The 18225-nt window shown below is 37.2% G+C and overlaps 1 protein-coding gene and 1 long non-coding RNA gene across 5 annotated transcripts in view, besides 1 other annotated feature; both read right to left on the reverse strand.

The window, feature by feature from the left end:
• The window catches only part of ftz-f1 (ftz transcription factor 1), a 50703-nt gene that overhangs the window by 8444 nt on the left and 24034 nt on the right, over positions 1-18225 (reverse strand). For 2 of the 4 annotated variants that reach the window (NM_001259895.2, NM_001316437.1), the window contains exon 1: positions 4279-6694. In NM_001259895.2, coding sequence (NP_001246824.1) covers positions 4279-5335 — 1057 coding nt within the window. In that variant the 5' untranslated portion in view covers positions 5336-6694. Of the gene's footprint in view, positions 1-4278; positions 6695-18225 lie in introns of those variants that run through there. The other 2 variants (NM_079419.3, NM_168775.2) reach the window with 2 other exon arrangements.
• The window catches only part of lncRNA:CR45939 (long non-coding RNA:CR45939), a 29227-nt gene continuing 24037 nt past the window's right edge, over positions 13036-18225 (reverse strand). The window contains exon 3 of the long non-coding RNA NR_133270.1: positions 13036-13314. This is a non-coding gene — a long non-coding RNA (long non-coding RNA:CR45939). The remainder of the gene's footprint in view (positions 13315-18225) is intronic.
• Positions 13414-18225: part of a mobile genetic element that runs on past the window's edge.

Here is an 18225-nt window from a genome sequence, read left to right on the forward strand (position 1 = left end):
CTGAGGGGGCTGGCGGGGAGCCGGCGCTGACGAAAGAGATTTCATCAGAGGCAAACGGAAGGACGGAACGAGACGAAACGGAACGAAAAGAGGCAAAAGGCGAGAAACGACGACGACGACGACAACGAAGCGAAAATGTTCGTAATAATTCAGTGAGTATTAAAAATAAAATTCACTCGCACACACACACACACATACAGCCATAAGCGCACATCACACTACATGTTGCATTGATTACACACTTACACGCAGCAAAACGACGAGAGAGGCAAACATTTTGTCGTATCACGTGCACACACACCAGCGCACAGTGGAATCTAGGTCATGAGCGCAAGAGATGGCACTATGGGCCAAGTACACGAAGGCGGAACTGAGATGGCGATACATTGATATACGTATGAGTGAGTATATTGCACACACGTTGTTTTTGCGGCCTCTGTCGCCGCCGCCGTCGCTGCCGACTGCGCTGCCCCCGCTGACTCAAGTGATTTAAATGTGTGGGTGACCGGAGAGCCGCTTGAGGAAATGTGCCTGTGTGTGTGTGAGCGAGTGCCACAAGACAACAAGTAAAACTCAAATGAAAAACGAATTTGGTTCGAGCACTCGTAATTTTGATGGACAATATTTGTTGGTCATGTGTTTTCACCGAGAGCCAAAAGGGAAATGAAAATAAGCGGAAGTAAGCCAATCCCTTTAGAAATTAGCAAGTGCAACTTGATAGATTTAAATGAAATTTAGCATGCATTAAAATAAAAAAAATATCACAAAATTTACATTTGATATAAAATTAAAATAATTGTTTTACAATGTTGTTACAAAATGTAAGTCAAAATATATTTGGTAATTTTAATGTTTAATGTAAAATGCATTTCTTGGATATAATATTTTCTTATTTTATTATATTTTTCTGATTCAACAACTTTTTTGAAATATGGAAATAAAACTTGAATGCACCTAGTACACTAATGGAAACTAATGGATCCTTTTCGTGCAATAATTACTCAGTACTGTTTAAAATAAGAAGAGAATTCCCTGATCTTACAATAAAAACCACAATATTCAATTACATTTTGTAGCATTTATGTACAAATAAATAACAATTTATCTAAGGCTCAAAAACTCCACCCAAAAGCAATTTCGGCGTCCGGCAATCACAATTTTCACGCTTTTCACACTTTGCATAATAATTTCCACAGTTTGTTTGACGCTGCCCCACAAACAACACAACATGTGGCAAGTCAAGTGAGCGTTTCAAATGATAAGTAACAAACAAAAAAGAAAAACAGAAACGCAAAACAAAAATTGCTCGTGCTAGTTTGAATCCAGTCCACAAAAGCAGTCAGTCAGGAAAAATCTATTACAAAATGCAAACAATTTTTGAAAAGAGAACAGCGTAATCAAGTACAAGAGAAGCACATATTCGTTCAATAGTTAAAGTTTTAAAAAAATACAGAATCTCATTTGCTACTGTACTTCCTATTATTTATAAATTAACGTAAAAGAAAACAAATGCAAAATATGGAAAGTCCTTTGACAGGTTTATGGAATTGCTTATTAGAACAAACATTAAGATATGATACAATTTTATTATTTGTTATTTTATTAACGAAAGACCCTACACGTTATGTTCCTTATTTAAAGTGCGCCCTGTAAAAAAAAAAGGCGAGAGAGCTTCACTAAGTCTCTCTTTTTCCGTTTGCCGCTTTTTTGTGTTTTGGTTTCGAGCTTTGTTTTTGCTCCCTGCTCTGCTATGCCCTCCCCCCTACCCGCTCTCCACTCGCGGCTCTCTCGCAGCAGCGACGCAGGCAGAGCCTTGTTTTGTGGGTGAGGGCGTGGAATTCTTTTGGGACCGGTGCATGCTGCACTGGCTCTGAATATATGTACACTTGGATCCACGTATATATGCATTTATGTATGTGTATTTGTAGATGGGGTTTCAAACATATATGTATGTATGTATGTATATATGGCAGTACATATGGCAGTACATGTCTGTGTACTACATATATTCGCAGCACATGCTGGTTTGTGGGGCGCCCTCTCAACTAGTGTGGTTCAAGTTGTTTTTCCCTTAAATAACTTTGACTTACGCAAAAAAAAAATGGGAAAAGGGAAAGGGTGGGTAAATGGGGAGCATTTTTTCCGAGATGAGCAGTAATTATGCAAGTAAGAAGGTAAATGCAAAAATAATACAGGGAGCGGGATTAAATTTCAATGAAATAAATATGAATGGTGGCTTAAACCTTTTCGCAAACTAAGCTTTGATCAGACTAACAATCAAATGAGTAGGTACTTCAAATTTTAGTAAGAATTACTCCATATTTCAAAAAGGAAATTTAAAAAAGGGAAACAAAACGATTATTATTTTCCATATTGATTATTCATTATTATTATTCGTTCAAAAATTAAAAAAAAAATATATATAAAATGTAAAATATACTTAAATCAACGAGATACATAGTAAGTTCTACATGCTGGAAGCAAAAAAAGAGAACAACAAAAATATAAAAATATACAGGCAAAGGTAAATGAGAACGAGGTAAATGAGAGACAGTACTTTTGTGTAATAAAAAAAAACAAGGCGGACAAAAAATGTTGACGCAGTGACAACAGCAGCAATGACAAAAGCTGGCGTCATTAAGACGTGACAGAGCCAAGTACATCGAAAATACGAAACGCAGACTGACCACCGACCTACTCAACAATAATAACAACAATAATAACGAGACAGGCGGCAAAACAAATAATTGGGATAGGTCTGGGATATGGCCGCATATACATACATACATACGTATTTGTTAATACATTTTTAACGCCGTTGTTTATGTGACTGAAATGGGAGCACAGCACCGCGTAGGCTATCAATAATGCACTTTTGCATAATCTTTGCTGAATCACTCACTCACTTCGACCGAGACAGTCGTTTCTCAAATGTTTGAATTCTGGAAATTCTCCCATAGGAACAGCAGGCTTTAAAGTTCCTTATTTGCAGCGGAAACAATTCCCCAAAGAATTTCAGTGCTAGCTGCCTGATTTGTACGTTTTGTGCCTGCACATTTATAAATAATAAGAAATATCGATTTAATTTCATTTACTGCCAAAAGCAGTACAACCGAATGCCAAAAACTGCCAGCAAGAGACGAACCCTGTTATATTATATGCACTTCCATACAAAACGAAACTCGTAATACGGAAAAAAGGGGTCATGGTTGAGGCTGCCAATAGGCGAAATATCGCTTTCCGCTTTTCTCTACCAGGAAAACTAGAAACAAGGAATTCGAGTAATTGTTAAATGATAATTCTTTACTTTCTAAGAAATATCACGTCAATATCAAATGCACTGCAGAACAATCTAAGTAAAACTTTGTTAACTGATTCATTATGAAACATTACCAAATTCATTTCAGAACAATCTATTAGGAACAATGACGTTTCGTGTTTTAAAGTATCTTTAAAAACACACATTTATCTACATTGAACTTTAGAAAGTTTTCTACCTACCAGCATAAATTAAGAAGTTTTTAACTTTATTATGATTCATTTTTCTTAAAATAGATGAAATAATACAAAGTACACACTGGGACTTTTTAATAAGCCTTAATACACTAAGATCCAGCAATAACACCGTTTCGTATACTTTCATAAACTCGAAAGAAACTAACTTTTTTGTACCTCTTACTAATATACGAACATCATCATTGAGTTGTAATCTGATGTAAAATATTTATTTTCTTTCTAGGCTTAAATACTCAGTGTCAACTTATAAATATCTGATTTCTAGAAATTTTCAATGTTAAATGCAAATAAGAGCGACTTTTATATTGCTCCCCCAGGGACATCACACATACGCAACGTTGTAAACAAATTGTTGTCGAGGGTCAGGGAAAATACGTGACTTTGGTTAAAGCTGACTCTTACGGAGTCTAAAATGATCTAGAAGGTATGAAATCACTACATATAATGAAAATCATAAGGTGTGGTTCTTTTAATATATAAATAATATAGTAGATACATCGTTAGATTTTAGGCATACAATTATACATATATTAGGCTGCAAACGCTTCCCTAGTTTCAATATATTTAATATGAATCCGCTAACTTGAATTACGTTTCTTCTTTTAAAAATTCTCTTTCTTTGCCAAAATGATAACTGAATTTTGGGAATCCCATCAAAGATTGCCTAATCTTCTAGTAGCCTAAGAAATGTTTTCCGATCTAATAAATCCCTTAACTTTTGCTTATGCATAAAAGAACGAATAAATAGAACTTTGGACTCACCCTCTAGCTTCATGCCCACCTCGAGGCACTTCTGGAATCGGCAGTAGGGACACCGCTTGCGCTGCGTCTTGTCGATGTGGCACGACCGCTCCGCCACGCAGGTGTAGACCTTCTTGTTCTGCACGGTGCGCTTGAAGAATCCCTTGCAGGACTCGCAGGTGAGCAGGCCGTAGTGGTAGCCGCTCACCTTGTCGCCACACACGGGGCAAAGCTCCTCGAACAGGTGCTTGAAGTCGATCACCTCGCCGCCGTGTCCCGGCGTGGCGCTCGTACCGCCCATGGGATTGCCGGGACCGGAGTTGCCGCCCGCTCCGCCATTGCCAGCGCCTCCGCTGCCATTGCCCACGGAACCGGAGGACATGTGGCCGGCATTCGGATTGCCATTATTGCCACTGGAGCTGGCCGCCTGGGGGAGCAGCATGTAGCCACCGCCGGCGGAGCTGCCGCCGGAGCTGCCGTTTAGCAGGTTGCCACCGCCGCCGCCACCGCCTCCTCCGCTCTGTTGCGAGTGTGAGGAGGTGGTGTCCTGGTAGCCTGTCGGGAATATATACTGTGAATCGAAATTGTATATATACGAGTAGGACGAGGAGTTGAATTGATTGGCATTGTTGGCGATATTCTGTTGCTGTTGCTGCTGGTAGTGTTCTTGCTGCTGCTGCTGATGTTGCTGCTGCTGTTGCTGTTGTTGCTGCTGCTGCTGGTGGTGGTTGCCGTGGTTGCTGTGGTTGCTGTGGTGCTGCTGATTGCCGCTGCCACTCCCACCGCCTCCGGCCAACTGCAACGTGTAGGCATTGTATTCGTGCTCGAATTTCGTTAGAACGTGTGCATCATTGTCGTTGTTATTGTTGTTGTTGTTGTTGCTGCTGCTGCTGGTGTTGTTGCCGCTGGCGCTGTTGTTGTTGCTACCGCTGGCCGCGTTGTTGCTGCTGTTGCCACCGGCGGCCAGAGCGGGACTGGAGGGCTGCTGCTGCTGCTCCAGCTGCATGCTGAACGGCGATATATTCAGCGACGATATAAACTGTACGGTCGCCTGTTGCTGATCCATTTCTAATAACATTTCATGTACGTTTTATTTTGCGTAGAATTCAAGGCGAGTGATTTTGGTTTTTTCGGTTTCGGTTTTAAACTTCCGTTTTTAGAAGACCGAAGAGTTATCCTTTGTTGTTTTATTTCCTGGACGGAAGGTTAAATTGTTTTTCGCTTTAGTTGGCTCAATTACCAGCACTTGTGTTGCAGAGTTGGTTTAAATTTGGTAGTAAAATAGGTTGCGGTTAACATACGGTGGTCTGGTTTTTGCACTTAATTTTTGCAGATTTGTTATTTGCAACATTGTTAAGGCCAATTGTTGAACAGAATATTTGGGGTTCTGACAACAAATTGTATTTGCTTGTATTTGATTTCAACGTCGATAGTTAAAATGTATCGTAATATCTTGACATATTTAATATTCGTTTAACACAGTAATTTAATGGTGTTTTACTTGCTTTTACAACTATTTATGTTTTACTTTCTTTGAAAGAAATGTATTTTATAAATGTTTGGAATTGTTTGGTTCTTTAGAAGATGTGTAATTTTTTATTGTTAATTGATCGATTTCCTTTACAAGAAAATCATTTAACAAACTCGCTGTGTGTTCCTTGACATTTATTTTGCATTTGATAAGATGTTTTCCTTTTTGCTTTGTTTATTTTTAATTTTACTTTTGCTTAAATTGTTACTTTTTTTTGCAGGTACTTTGACGAGGTGAGTGAGATATATGTATGTATATTTATTTATATGTAGAGTAGACAGCAAAAAGGATGATTTCTTTATAAACTTTTGGTTGGTTTGCCTGGATAGAGGTAGGACTTTTTTATATACTTTATATATAAGCTTGATTGTGTGCGTTGAATTGAAACGAGATGTATAAACACTTTTTGGCTTGCTTAGTATATTTTCACTTTTGTATTTTGATTGAAAGTGGGTCACGAATTTATTGCACTATATGTGGGAATCGGATTTGTTGTTTAAACAATTTGCATTGCACACACACTGATGCACTGTTGCACTGAGACACACACACACTCTCACGCAACGCAGCAAGAGAACATAATCCTTGGGCTGTTCTGCTGGTGTGGGTGAGGTGCAATTGGGTTTGACTTCAATTTTGCTTGTATTTGTATTTGTATTGTATTCGGTGCATGCAATTCGATTGCCTTTTTATCTATTTCGCAATGGCTCTTTTGTTTATTTTGATCGATATTTGGGTCACTCACACGCGCAATTTGTTGTTAACAATATTTCGTTAGGTGTAACGCTTTGTCATCTATGTGTGTGTTGTTGTTGTTGCATGTATATATATATATATTTATTTATAAGTGGATAGCTATGCGAAAAACACGACCAACATCAACCACGTATCTCGATTGACTAAACCCAAGTAAACGGCGAGGATACCGCAATACGCTGCTCGGCTGGCGTCGCTGCCTCTGCCTCGGCCGGCGTCGCTGCCCCCGACGGCGTCACTCTCGCTCTCAGTCGGCCATTTCGGTTATTACGTATACGCTCGGCGGGTCGCTCGGATACTCGCTCGTTTCACTTTCAACGAAGCTGCGCTCTCTGCCTTTGTATTCTTTTTCGCTCTCTCACTCTCTCTCTCTCTCTTGCCAAATAGAGAGCGAGCAGCGCTGCTTGGCTTGACTTAGTGCCCCCCTTTTTTTTGGGGCTTTGTTTTTGCTGTTGAAACTCAAACTCAAACCCAAACGGAAAGCGAAAGTGAAACTTTTTGGCATAGCTTTGAGCCACTGTTCACCGCCTTGCAGTGCAACAACAGTACGTCATTCTTTTGCACAGTCGTAGGCAAGTGAAATGGTAAATTTTTTTCAGCATCATAAAGTCAACTTTTTAAGTTAAACTATGTATTACTATTTTTTCAATAAATGTTTTAAAAGGTATGGTACAGATATGTTTTCTTTATAGTTAATAAATTAAAGGATCGCTTTAAGTAACATTAATAACATGTATACAAAGTTGCTCTTTCTTTAATAAACTGCAGTTTACAAATTTTATTGACTTTTTAAATGAAATGTCAAATATTCCTTTAATACTTCAATGATAAATATTAGACCTGGTAGACCTTGCTTGAATTAACAAAGAAAACAAATTTCGCTTTCAGTCATAGAAGTCGTATATATTTTTCTATCCTCCACTGTGGGTATGGCATTATGAAAGCCTTTAAGCCTTAACTTTTCAAGTGGCTATTTTGTAATTTCTTACTCACTCAAATAAACTGGGAATTTTTTGGGGTCTCTTCTTCAGCAGTTTTTTGTACGATTTTTTGTGCTTTGGATTTTTGGGTTTTGTTGCCACTGCAGCTGCTTGGTTTAGTTTCTTCGTTTTTCTTTCCGTTTTGTGTCTGTGTTTTGGTCTCAATTAGTTTGTGGGTTTCTCATTGTTTTTTTTTTTTTTTTTTTTTTTGCTGGTTTTGTTGCATTTGTTCATGACACGGTTTTCATGTGGCGCGTTTTCGTTTCCTATTTCTATGTTTTTGTTATTGTTTCGCTTATTCATGCTTTTATTTAATAAGTATTGCTTTGGGCTTTTTGCTGGTTTAATATAAAGTTATTGTGTCTCTTGGGTTTTCTTGGGCCGCTCGGTTCAAAAAAAAAAACATAATTAAGTTGCTATGGGGAATTTTTGTAAGCTGGTCATTCTTTTTGACTAATTTAAATAATATGTATTACACTACATCAAGTATTTATTTATAAATTTATAAAATTTAAAATGTGGTTTAAAATGTGGTCCATTTTTTATTGATATGGTATCAAATTTAGTTCTCTGATTTACTTCGTCGTTTATTATTTCTTTTTATTGAATGTAATTATTTTTTGACATGGGTGGTCTTGTGGTTTTGTATTTTTGTTTAATGCTTTCAAGTTATTTAAAGTTTTACAATTTTATTACACTCCAAAACTGATTTTAATGTTATATCGTCTGCAAATCTGTCTCGCTTCACCGTCCCAAAAAAAAAAAACAAAAAAACAATTAGCGTTGCGTATACGTAATATTTTACGGCTAATTAACGTACGGCGAAAAACTTCGACTAAATCACTCATTAAGAAAGCCAAATTTTAACAACTCCACGAATCCAAATAAGGACGCAAGCCCTGCGATGGAGAGGCCATTAAAAGCAGAAACCCCAGCGATTGCATAAGATTCCGCCGAAAGGAGCATGAAACACATGCATAAAATACCCACAATATGGTAAAACGTGGCCGGCAAAATAAACTTTCACTCCCGAAGAGTCCGGGGTCCGAACCCAAGTCCCAAGTCCGATTCCTTAACTAACCCAAAACGGAACTGAAGGCGATGAAGCGAAAAAGGGGCCCATCACCACCATTAAAATGCAACAGTCATGAGTCCCAAAAATAAATGCCGAAAATATTAAAAAAAAAAATGAAATAAAAAAGAGCCCCAGAAACATACAAGGGGGAAAAACCCTAAAAACCCGATGAGAAGAAAAGTGCATAAAATGCAGTTAAGGGGGAACTTTCAACGATGCACGTGAAAACGTGTCTCTGTCTCCCAACTTTTCTGTTTGCGTAAAAAATGAAAAAGAGTAGCAAAGAAAAAACTGAAACACCTTCATGTAGGTTGGGGGGATTACAACATTTCAACGCTCAATTACCAAAGATGAAAGAAGACGCAACTTTGAGACTGATACGCGGCTCTGTCTTCCTCTTCCGCCCCCTTCTCCTACTCTTCCTACTCCACCATCGTTCCATTGCTCCACTAAAACAACTCCGATATGCTATATGTGTGTATGGTGATCTTACGAAATAACCAAACGCACTCAAAAGTTTACCCAAGAAAAAGTACAGAAACGGAAAACAAAAGACTAAGGCAACTTTTCATTTCCTTCCCCCAAAAATAAAAGAAAAAATGTTCGTGACCGTAGCCAACAAGTCTTTGGATCTGTGATCATATGGACAGCAGGTAATGACAAAATGCACACACACACGAATGCCAAAGGCACAACTCACTCACAGTTGAGGTTGTTCAAATAGCAATGGTGTATTTAAATTCTCAATCCATGTATTTTCCTACAACAAAAATATTCTTAAATTTTAATACTTTCTTTAATTTATTCCAAATTAACAAAATAAATTTGATTTTGATAAATAAGTATTACACGTGCCAATAAAGGGAATGATTACGTCAAACAATGAAATTTACATAAAACTATAATTATTATAAAAAAAAGAAAGAAGAAAAAAAGAGTTAAGACTTTAATCAAACTAAAAAATATAATTTGGGAATCCTTAAAAGGCAACTCAGTTGGTCCCTAGAAAGTAGGCAATGCTTTCCACTAACCCAATTTTTGAGAGCATATCCTTGAGAAAGAAAAAGTAATAAAATATGTTAAGTTTTTCCACGCATAATTCTTTAAGGATAATACAATACTTATCAACTGGATAATAGAATATTTTTAGTACTATAACATTTTAAATTTTTCCCAAAAACAAATTACTAATATTTTTTTCAAAAAAAAAAATTTCAACAATATAAAGTCATTGCATTTAAAAGTTCTATTTTAAAAAGCCACTATTTGTCGAACCACCGCTGTAGGCCCTGCTTCACTCTCACTCTCGGTCTCGTTTGATTCATTCCAGGCAGCGCCAGCCAAACAGGTTTGGGTTTCGCTTGGGTTTTTGGCTGATAGCGAACGAGAGATACGAGTATCCGAGTGTGCGAGAGGAGACCTACTTTTGCATCGGCATCAGCATCAGCTTCCACTTCGCTACTCCATTTAAATGGCTCCGTGTAACCGTTGCCCAAATATGTCCGTCTATATGTATGTGCATGTCTATACATACGTACATAAATACATATGTATGCACCAAAAAAAGATCGGTTAACTCTTTTGGGTCCGCTGGCGGCTGGCGTTGGTTCTCGTTTTGTTTCGTTTGCGTTAACGTTTGCCTTTTTGACTTGTGCGCATGCGCAATGACTTTTTCGACAGTCGTTTGTCAATCGCTGGAGTTTCAGTCTCAAAATGCCTCACTGTACAGTGGGCACAGGCGGCCAAAATGTCAAGTGCTGCATGGCTGGATTCAAATGGTAAGAAGCTGGGAAACTGTAACTTAATAGTAAATAGTATTCCAACTTTGAAATAGAATATGCAACTTTAGGGACAGGTGTACACATAGTGGTTATTTTTAGGATTTCTACTGCAAAGATAGTAATTTAACTTTTTAGATAAAAAAAACATCTAGATAGAAGTAGTATTTATTCTATTTTTTTCCTCGCACTTTCTGGAGTTTTAGCTTGACATTTCCAAATCAAACGCGACGCTTTTGTCGGCGTTTTGGCAGCACATTTAACTGGCCGAAAAATGTGCGCAAGCTCGCGCTTGACTGCCAAAACATAAGAAGACAAAACATTAGCCAGCCCCCCAAAGACCCCAAAAATCGCCGGCGATTTGTCGCCTGCGCTGGTGGCACAAATGTTAATGTCGTGTGGTGGAAAAAAGCACCGCAAATTTTTCAACTGTTTTAACTGTATTCTGTTTTATTTTGGGTTTTTTTTGGACCTTTGGATATTTGTTGCGATGACTGGACACCGACTGACTGACTGACTGACGATTGACTGACGGAATGGAATGACTGAGGGATTGACCGACTGACGGCGAACTGCCTTCGTTTAATTTCATAATAAAACATTAAACGTATAAAATTTACTTGGAACGTGCACCGCATACGAAAAGTCACCAAAATTGTTGACAATTGTTGTTGTTTTTATTTTGGTCACTGAATCAGATTTGGAATCCGATTCGGATATTGAGGTTTGCTGGTCATTTTGTCAGCCGTCGAAGGTTTTCTTTATTTGTTTTTTTCGACGACTGTTGTGTGCGGGGTTTTGTTTTTACGCAATATGCAGTTAATTTTCATGGCTTAATTCTGAACAATTTGAGGGAAACAAACGGTGGGATTCGGGGCTGGACATTTTAATTTATGTGACGATTGCCAAATGTTTTCAGTTTTTTTGGCAACTCTGGGGTAAGGAGTTCGAGATTTGTGTGTTGATTTTCTGGAAACATTTGTTATTTTTGTCGTATCTTTGGCTATTTGTATGCCGCTGACCATTTTTCAGCGCTGTGTGACTTTTGGATTGTGTGGTACTAAGCATTATAGAAGGAATAATGTGGCAAGTACGAATTATTTGGTGGCAAGTTGAAATACCTTTTCAAATTGTATCTACACTTATTTCCCTTTAATGTCAATATGCAGTATTTTTTGTCTATTTAAATATGTTTACAAAAATTAGACTTTTATATACTTCTCTAAAACATTATATGTATATTCTGTAATGATTTTAAAAAAATCAGTATCATGAACAACATACATATGCTGGAAAATTTAGTTTATTAAAAAAACAAAGATCGTAAAAGTAAATAAATGGTATAGTTAATGAGTTAACAACAAAACTTTAAAATGATTGATGCACAAAAGAGAACTTTACTTTTTTTTTATTTAAATATTTAAATTAACTGCAACCCTTTCTAGAAGTTAAACAAGATCGATTGAATTTTCTAATAATTTGTTGAATTCCGCATAGGAAAGCAAGCACTCAATTAAACGCACATTCCCAGACATTTTGCTATACGCGATCGTTAGTCGACAACCGCGCAAATCCCCACCCCCCATTTAACCCCACCGCAGACGCAACCTCCAACCTTTTCAATTGCATCGCAAGACGTTCATATGTATTTACGTATGTCTGTATGTCCAAAAAAAAAAAGAAGGAAAAACGCTGCCAGCCGCCCGCAAACAAATTTCAAATGAGGCAGGTCACTTATTTTATTTCGTCGACGCACTGGGGGGAATGAGAAAAAAAGAAAGAAAAACGAGTCGAAAAAGCAACGTTGCTCCGCTCGGCCCCTTCTGCCCTCCTCCCCACACACCTATCTTATGCCATCTTCTTCTTGCCGTCTTTGCGTTGTCGTCATCGCAAGCAAAACAAAAACACCAACACACACACACATACACACACTGGAGCTAAATTTAGAAAACACAAAATTTGTTCATACAAAACTTGAAAAAAAACCAATATAAGAAAAAAAAACCGAAAAGAGAGAAACAAAAAACTCGTCTTAACCTGAAACGAAACCTTGTAACATTTTTCCCCAATGCTTAATTGACAAGCCGGCTACAAAGAGGGGCGCTGGGGGGTTAAGTGGGTCTGGGAGAAGCTCTCTCTGACACGCTCTCTCTCACAGATCACTTTTGCTTTCAATATGAAATAATCGACTGCGACGACGGCAGCGCAGCCGACGGCGACAGCGGCAGCACGAACAAGTTTCGCCCACAAGCGGCCGCTCTCGGTCTCTCGGCTTTTGGGGCCTGAATAATGTAATAAGTGAAAGTGTGTTGCTGTGTGTGTTTTTGTGTATGCGCGCGTGTGTGTGTATGGCGACGACGCTGCCGCAGTTGACCTACTTTTTTGTTGTACAGATTCAGGTCTATGTTAGAGAGATTAATTTCGATTTCGTTTTCGTTTCAGGCCTACTACACCACTACTCCCCTCCCAACCAGCTCCTACTTTCCACCATGAGCGAGAGTGAGAGGGCTCCATATGCCTGCGGCTGGGGGGTTGCTTGTATGCTCTTGCACTGTCTCTTTCTCTCCTCAACTCTCTGCGTGCTGTAATGGAAAACTGTTGCCATGTTGGTGTAGGTTGTTGTTGTTGAAACATAAAATAACAACAAATACGTTAGGATAGGTTCCAAACTCTATTTTTATTGTACACGCATACGTATGGATGTATGTTTGTATGTATGTTTTATGTACATATTTATGTGGGGGTCTGTTTCTTGTGTGCTTCTGTTTCGCTTTCTGTGGCTGGTTTCCATGTTAATGGGTCAATGGGAAATTTTGTGGGGCGTGTGTTGGGATCTCAAAAGAGCGGAAATCGGGCCTATACGTAAGCATGTACGTGAGTGTGGGCTTGGTACAGTGGGTCCTCCTCACAATAGATTCGATTCCTTATAGACTCATACTGAAAAAACAAATTGCGCAGTGAGACAGAAACATATCGAACATTTAAACATTTTAACTAAATGAGGCTATGTTATATTTGAAGCTTACTTATACCTTCTGTAAAATCCCAAATAAGAAGACTTTACTCGTTGAGTTTTTGTAAGAAACTGATTTTATTTGGAAATATCTTCGGTTTAAATAGGTGACATGAGAATCGCATCTTAAAGTAAATGGCCTACGCAGAGGCCTAAGTAAATAGTCCCCGCCTTATCGAGGTCCCACGCTCGGGCACATCTGCCTATCTTGAGCGGCGAGGACCTTATCTGTGGTCTCCCACTAAGGGACTATTTTAGGAGGCGGGGAACGATCTCAAGTGACTGACTCATGTAGTGTGCACTTAAATTACATGTTTTTGAGCAATGCACCCATGTCGCCTTAGATAACAAAATCCTAAATATAATTTATCGCTCTCGATTCATTTACATAAGATATGAACGGAGCCCAAAATTGTAAGTCTTTAAATATATTCGTGTTCATGTGTGAACATTCTGCCAAAGGGCCAGCAAGCTGAGATGTACATTAGTATATTAGTTGCATTTATAACAGTAGTGGACTGTATTTATTTGATATATGTTCATTTATTTTGCAACTAAGATTTCAATGGGCCTAGTTTTTCTGGCTTTTAATTTTATTGGATTACAATTATGGTTTATATTATTTTTAATTCAACAATTTGTACTCAATTAACTTATTTTAAACATTTTGCTTTTTCTATGTAGAAGTACATTTTCTATTAAACAACGATATAGTGGACTGTATATTTTTATTTGTTATATTATTTTATTGTTTATTTACTATTGATATTTATAGTACTGGCAACGGACCTGCAAAGGTTATTGCTTGCATTCTTTGTTGCACAGCACATTTCCGTATGAAATATATTATTAATACTATCATTAGTATTAAAGCAATAATTAATCCAGCATGTCCGGAAATATGATGGAAATGTAAATCTTTCAATTTTTGATGGTTCTCTTTCATAAATTTAATTTCATTATTCAATCGTTCAAATTCCTCAGTATGATTTAATATTGATAGTTTCAGCGGATCCCAAATAATCTTCGGCGCTTCACTAACTTCTCCTATATAAGGTGTTGATAATAATTCTTCACTTTCGGACTGAATGTTATGGTGGGCAACTAGAATTTTATCGTCGGTTCTTGCCGTACAATATGGCGCAATGCTTAAAACTCCTTGCTGAGGCAAATCAAACAATTCAATTTGAGAGCCAGTACATTGCAGACGGACTTTTGAATTCGCAGGAACCTTAAACAACCAACTACTTTTCTTTTCTAACTCTACCCAGAATTACTAGGTTCTCCGAAAGACTCTGCTGAATTTTGGCAATTTCTTTTTTAAGCTGATTTGGCCTGAGAATATTTGTATTTAGCCTACCGTGATTAATATCAATCAACAGGCTTATAATGCCTGCTTGAATTTTTTCGCCTTCTTCAATCAATGAGTGTAGCTGTTTCGTAATCATAAAGAATTTTATTGATTCCTTATAAACATAATAATTTTCTTTAAGAACTTCTGTCATGTTCTCAATTCTTATTTGCATACTTCTAAAATTGGAGTTAACATCTTCTGTTGTTCTCTTTAATAGATTAGAAGTTGAATCAACCACAGATGTTTGTTTTTGAATTAGTTTATCAAGGTTGTTCTGGTTATCTAACAAATTCTTCATATTTTCTTCTAATTGCTCTCTATCATCTTCATCCATTATACCAAATAAAATATGATACAAGGAACCCATAAATTCGAAAGGAGCACGCTTGCTTCTAGATCTAGACTGTATCATAAACAATTTATTGTTTTCTTCAAGTTCCGATAACTGACTTTGCATATTATCTAAGACTAGACTACATTGCTCTTCAAAGCTATGAAGTCTTTCGCAAACTTTCCTCATACTTTGTATAAGCGCATTACCCTTTGTTAACATTTTAAAATATGGATCCATTTTATAATAGATAACCAAATTCCAAGAAGTACTCACAATCTCAACATCTCCTAGCGGGTCTAGATATATTGCTGAGGTTTTATTTATTTTGTCTATAGAATATCTTGGTGCTATATCTTTAGGTAATGCGCTAGAAACTTGACAACTTAACACAAACAACAACATTGCCATAATGATTCCGATCTTGGACATTCCCGATGTCGCTCTAGTTCGTCTTTTTGGCTCTTGGTCAGCCTCATTTTTGTCAACAGACTTTATTCCTTCCAAGGGACAAATTTTAGTAATGGGTCTAGTGATATATCCTTCCTGCATCTTTACTTTAGCCACTCGGACCTTATCATCATTCCCCTTATGCACCTTTTCCACCTTTCCTAAAGGCCATCTTGCAGGATGACAATTCTCATCCTTTAATAAAACTATTTGCCCTTCTTCTATATTAGGAATTTCCTTTTTCCATTTATTCCTTTGCTGGAGCGTATGCAAATATTCACTTTTCCACTTAACCCAGAAATCTTTCTTCATTTTTTGGATAAGTCTCCACCTATCCAAATTTCCGATTTTTTCATCTTCCATTGGTTCGACTATTTCTAAAGGTGGTCTTCCAATTAAAAAATGACCTGGTGTTAAAACTTCTTGTTGGTCCTTCTCACTAACTATAGTGTATAATGGCCTTGAATTTAAGCATGCTTCTATTTGACATAAAAGAGTTGACATTTCTTCGTAAGTCAAAATAGTGTCGCCGATTATACGCTTTAAATGGTATTTCATTGACTTAACTCCAGCTTCCCAAATACCTCCGAAGTGAGGTCCTGCCGGGGGAATAAAATGCCAATCAATCCTGTCCTTTTCAAGCTGCGCTGCAATCGTTATATTTTCTTGTATTGCATTAAATAACTCTTGATCTAATTTTCTTGCAGCTCCTACAAAATTTGTTCCGTTGTCTGAATAGATATTGGAACATTTTCCCCGTCTAGCAATAAATCTTCTGAGTGCTGCTAAAAATGCGTCTGAAGTTAGATCGCTTACCATTTCTAAGTGTATGGCTTTGGTGGCCATGCAAACGAATACAGCAACGTATCCTTTAAATGTTTTTTGGCCACGATTTTTTGAACATTTAACATAATAAGGACCTGCGTAATCTATTCCAGTATTAAGAAACGGGAATGTCATCGTCACTCTATATTTTGGCAAGTTACCCATTATTTGCTGAGCTGTATTTTGTTTATACCTTGCACACGTTACACATTCTCTTAAATACTTTTTCAACGAATTTTTCAACCCGAAAATCCAATACTTTCTTTGGATATAGTTTCGCATTAGGTTTATCCCTCCATGCAATGTTTCCTTATGAGCATTTTTTATTAATAAGCTTGTTAGGTGGCATTTTTCTAAAATGATTGGATGTTTAACATTAAATTCTGCATTGGAATTTTGCAATCTTCCTCCAACTCTTAGAACCCCATCCTTGTCCAAAAATGGATTCAATGACAATATTTTATTATTTGTCTTGATTTCCTTTTTGATTTTAAGGCACTTTATCTCTTGCCTAAACTGGTATTCTTGTTGTTTCTTAATAACAACTGTTTCCGCTATTCTTATCTCCTTTACTGAAATAATTGATGAATAGGCTTTATTTCTTGTTTTCATCTGCACGAATCTATTTATGTATGCTATTATACGTATAAGTTTTTCTATACTGGAATACCTTTCTATTAATTCGTAAATAGGATCATCTATTTTGTCATTTAATACCGTATTTATTAAGACAGGTTCTTCTACAGACTGCTGCCGAGGCCAAAGTTCTTTTGGGTCTGCTAGCCATTTCGGACCTTTCCACCAAAAATCACAGTTGATCAACTGGTTAGAATCCACTCCCCTGGATGCTAAATCTGCTGGATTATCCTCTGACTTAACATGATTCCATTCAGTATTTTTTAATTTCCGAATGTCATCCGTTCTTCTTTTTATAAATTTGATCTTACTTTGACCACTGTTAATCCATGCTAAGGTAATCGTGGAATCACTCCAAGCATAGATCTCCATTATATTGTCAATTGATCCTTTTAGTCTTTGGATTAATTCACTAAGCAGGTGAGCTGCACACAGCTCGAGTTTGGGAATTGTCTTCCTATTTTTTATAGGGTTGACTCTACTTTTGCTAGCTATTATATTAACATGAGGTCCTACTTTAGCATAGACTACTGCAGCATATGCTTTTTCGGAGGCGTCCGCAAATCCGTGAATCTGAATGACTGAAGAACTGTTTGAATTAATCCACCTTGGGATTCGAATATTCTCTAACAATAATAAATTTTCTTTATATTTTTCCCAATAATTTTTATCTTCTATGGATAATTCCTGATCCCATTCACTTTTATTTATCCAAAGTTTTTGAATAAAAAGTTTTCCTGAAACCGTGACTGGTGCCAACCATCCTAACGGATCAAATATTTTTGCTAGCGTTGATAACACAACGCGCTTATTTATATTTTTTGATTCATCATTACAATTTACGCTGAACTTAAATAAATCCTTTTGAGGTTCCCATTTTAGTCCTAAAGTTTTAACACATTCATTTTCGATAATATTGAGAACCTTATTGTCCCCTGTGTCCTCCACAGTGGTTAATATTTTGGAATTGTTGGAAATCCATTTCCTTAAGTTGAATCCAACTTTCTGCAATTCATGGGGAATTAATGTTATTAATTTATTAGCTTCTTCTACCGAATCAGCTCCAGTCATTAGGTCATCCATATAGAAATCATTCCTAATTATTGCACTAATAACTTGGTTTTTACATTTATCTGCAATATCTACCAGAACCCTGGTAGCCAAATATGGTGCAGATGCAGTTCCGTAAGTGACTGTGGTTAATTTATATGTTTTAATTTTTTCTTTTGGAGAATTTCT

Source organism: Drosophila melanogaster, chromosome 3L, assembly GCF_000001215.4.
Source record: "Drosophila melanogaster chromosome 3L".
NCBI classification, from domain to species: Eukaryota; Metazoa; Arthropoda; class Insecta; order Diptera; family Drosophilidae; genus Drosophila; species Drosophila melanogaster.